The following is a 2,736-nucleotide window of genomic DNA, read 5'->3' on the forward strand; positions in this document are numbered from 1 at the left end:
AACTGTGCTCCATAAGGTTGTCAATGGCTGATTTTGGGGAAGTAGATCCCCAGGCATTTCTTCCAAGGTGCCTCTGGGTGGACTCGAACCACCAACTTTTCAGTTTGCAGGTGAGTGCGTTAACCTTTTGCACCACCCAGTTACGTCGTTCTCAACATGAAACCAAACCTGTTGCTGTCAAGTCAATTCCAACTCCTAGCGACCCTACAGGACGGAATAGAACTGCCCCATAGGGTTTCCAGGGAGTGGCTGGTGGAGTCCAACTGCTGACCTGTTGGTTAGCAGCCGGGCTCTTAACCGCTATGCCACCAGGCCTGGTAAACAGTTAAATAGCTTAAAATTCCTTGTGCCCAAAGGGAGACCCTTCAGCCCAAGAAACAAACAAGAAACCCTCTCCAGGATAAAAGAAATCTTCTGTAGTGTTGCCTCTGGAATGAATACCCCCTGAAGGGACCCTTGTCTAAAATAGAAAAATGCCCACAGAATGACACACAGGGACCCTGAAGTGACCAGAAGATGGGTCCCAGCCATCATCTTTACATATTGCCCTGGTTCTCTTGCCAGAAAAGTGAACGGTGACTGTAGGTGAGCGGGAAGAACAGCTGTTCCTTTACCTGATTTCATAGGAGCCAACCTGGAGCCAATTTGTGGGTCAGCTGGTGAGAAGCTTTTGTTTCCAGCATGTGTTAGGTCCCTGAACCCCATGTCTGTGCTTCTCCAAGGCCTGATGTCCTAGGGCTCACAGTTGGGGGTGGGGTGCTATAGGGTGATTCGGCCATGCCTCCACTGCTATTCACCCCAACTCACTCCCCTTCCCTCCAGCCGGTCCCCATCGATGACAACTTCTGTGGACTGGACATCAACCAGCCGCTCGGAGGCTCGACTCCTGTGGAGGGCCTGACCCTGTACACCACCAGCCGTGACCGCATGACCTCCCTGGCCTCCTATGTCTACAATGGTTACAGCGTGGTTTTTGTGGGGACCAAGAGCGGCAAGCTGAAGAAGGTAAGAAGCTGTGAGCTCAGGTACACAGTGCTGGTCAGCTCCTTGGCCAGGGGTCCCTTCTGGAAGGTAGATGCTGGAGGAGATTTAACTACAGACAACTCTTTCTTTTTTTTGAAGGAGGTTGGTGGTGTGAATGAGGTGAGAGGGGTAGAATGAGGTCAATTTTATGGATGATCTTCTAGTTGCTTCCCTCAGCCATCAGTAAGTGAGTGTCTGGGGAAATGAACGTATTTCAATATTGCCCAGACCTGAAGGAATTAGGAAGGTGCATCTGCCTGGGTGGGGAGAAAAAAATCACTCTTCATTCCCAAAACAAGTAGAATTCATTTTTTTTTTTTTTTTTTTTTTTTTGGAAGGAGTGGAGGTTATTTATATCTATTTTTCCAATTTGGACATACAGTGCTTAATGACCATTTTTTTTTTTTTTTTTTTTTTTGTTATCTGCATTATGAGTCACCCACATCACAAATCCTTTCCCAGACCGTACTAGTCAAAAGTCTTTGTTGAGTCCTGAGGAGCTGGTTGAAGCAAATTATGGACCCCAATTCTAAGAACCTGGGACAGATAGTGGTGGTAAGAGGCCAATTGCCTGTCTTCTCTGTTCCTGCAATCACAGGCTCTCCCCTTCTCCCAGCCCCAGACCTGAGCTGCAAGGAGGAAGTGGCTGCCCTGGCCACCTCTGCCAGCTGGAGGGAACAGGCTGTCTGGGGCGGGCATCATGGGAGGCCTCTTGTGCAGCAGGCTAAAGCCAACAGCTTGTACCTGCTTGTCAAGTGCTTAGGGTACGGAGAGGGAGCACAATCTGCTTCATTATGTGAGATTACAGCAGCCACATTCTTTCCGGTCCCAGCTAATCCCCTTTTCCCAAGTTCCCCCTCCTGCTACCCTTCCCTGTCCCGCCACCTGTGGATCAAGGCACATCAGAACCTCACTGCATCTCAGGCTTTGATGTTGACATCACCCCTGCAGCTCTTTCCTCCTAATCCACTTAGAGCCTTGCCAGGGAAGTTGTTTGGGAATACGTGGAAGGAGGGTAGAAGGGAGGGAGCCTAAGGAAGAATTTCTATGTTCTGCTTGTTCTGAGTTACTGCCAGAGGAGGTGAGAAAAACTGGTCTGGGTTTATATGCAGATGCTGAACCTCCCAGACCTCTACTGGGTCTCCTGACACCAAAGCTGTTTAAACTTTTCCTGGCTCTGTGAGAGGTACATGTTCCCCATTATGCCCTGGACCCTGCCTGGGACTGTTGACTGTAGCCTGGCATCTAGCACATGGAAGAGAGAACAAGTGTTGTCCCTGAGTTGGCTTTCCCAAATTGGGAAGGAAAGGAGATTCTATTAAGATGGATGTAAACGTAGCATATCCCACTGGGACAGGGTTCAGCTTGGACCTCGGGCTGGTACTTCTCTGCTTAGCCATGGTTCTCAGATATGGCTGTGCAGATTGTGCCTAGCAAAGGGCTTTGGGCCAAGGGATCTAGTGGGGTATAAATCCAGCTTGAGGGTCCCTTTCAAGCCACGTGCCCTAGAGTACAGACATCTGCCCAGAGGGGCTCCTCTTACTAGTTCATCTGCCCATAGAGACAACCTTCTTCTAAGTTGCACAAAGGCTTTCTTTTTTTTAATTTTTTTTTTTTTTTTTTTGTACCTTAGATGAAGGTTTACAGAACAAATACTTTCTCATTAAACAGGCAGTACACATATTGTTTTATGACATTGGTTAACAACCCCAC

At 48.5% G+C, this 2,736-nt stretch overlaps 1 protein-coding gene across 1 annotated transcript in view; it reads left to right on the forward strand.

Annotated features, from left to right (window-relative positions):
• The window catches only part of PLXNA2 (plexin A2), a 219,683-nt gene that overhangs the window by 7,288 nt on the left and 209,659 nt on the right, over positions 1 to 2,736 (forward strand). Inside the window, exon 2 of the mRNA XM_004375335.2 lies at positions 823 to 1,005. Within this exon, the coding sequence (XP_004375392.1) occupies positions 823 to 1,005 (183 nt within the window). The remainder of the gene's footprint in view (positions 1 to 822; positions 1,006 to 2,736) is intronic.

The sequence above is a fragment of the Trichechus manatus genome, unplaced genomic scaffold, assembly GCF_000243295.1.
Source record: "Trichechus manatus latirostris isolate Lorelei unplaced genomic scaffold, TriManLat1.0 scaffold00035, whole genome shotgun sequence".
Taxonomy (NCBI): Eukaryota; Metazoa; Chordata; class Mammalia; order Sirenia; family Trichechidae; genus Trichechus; species Trichechus manatus.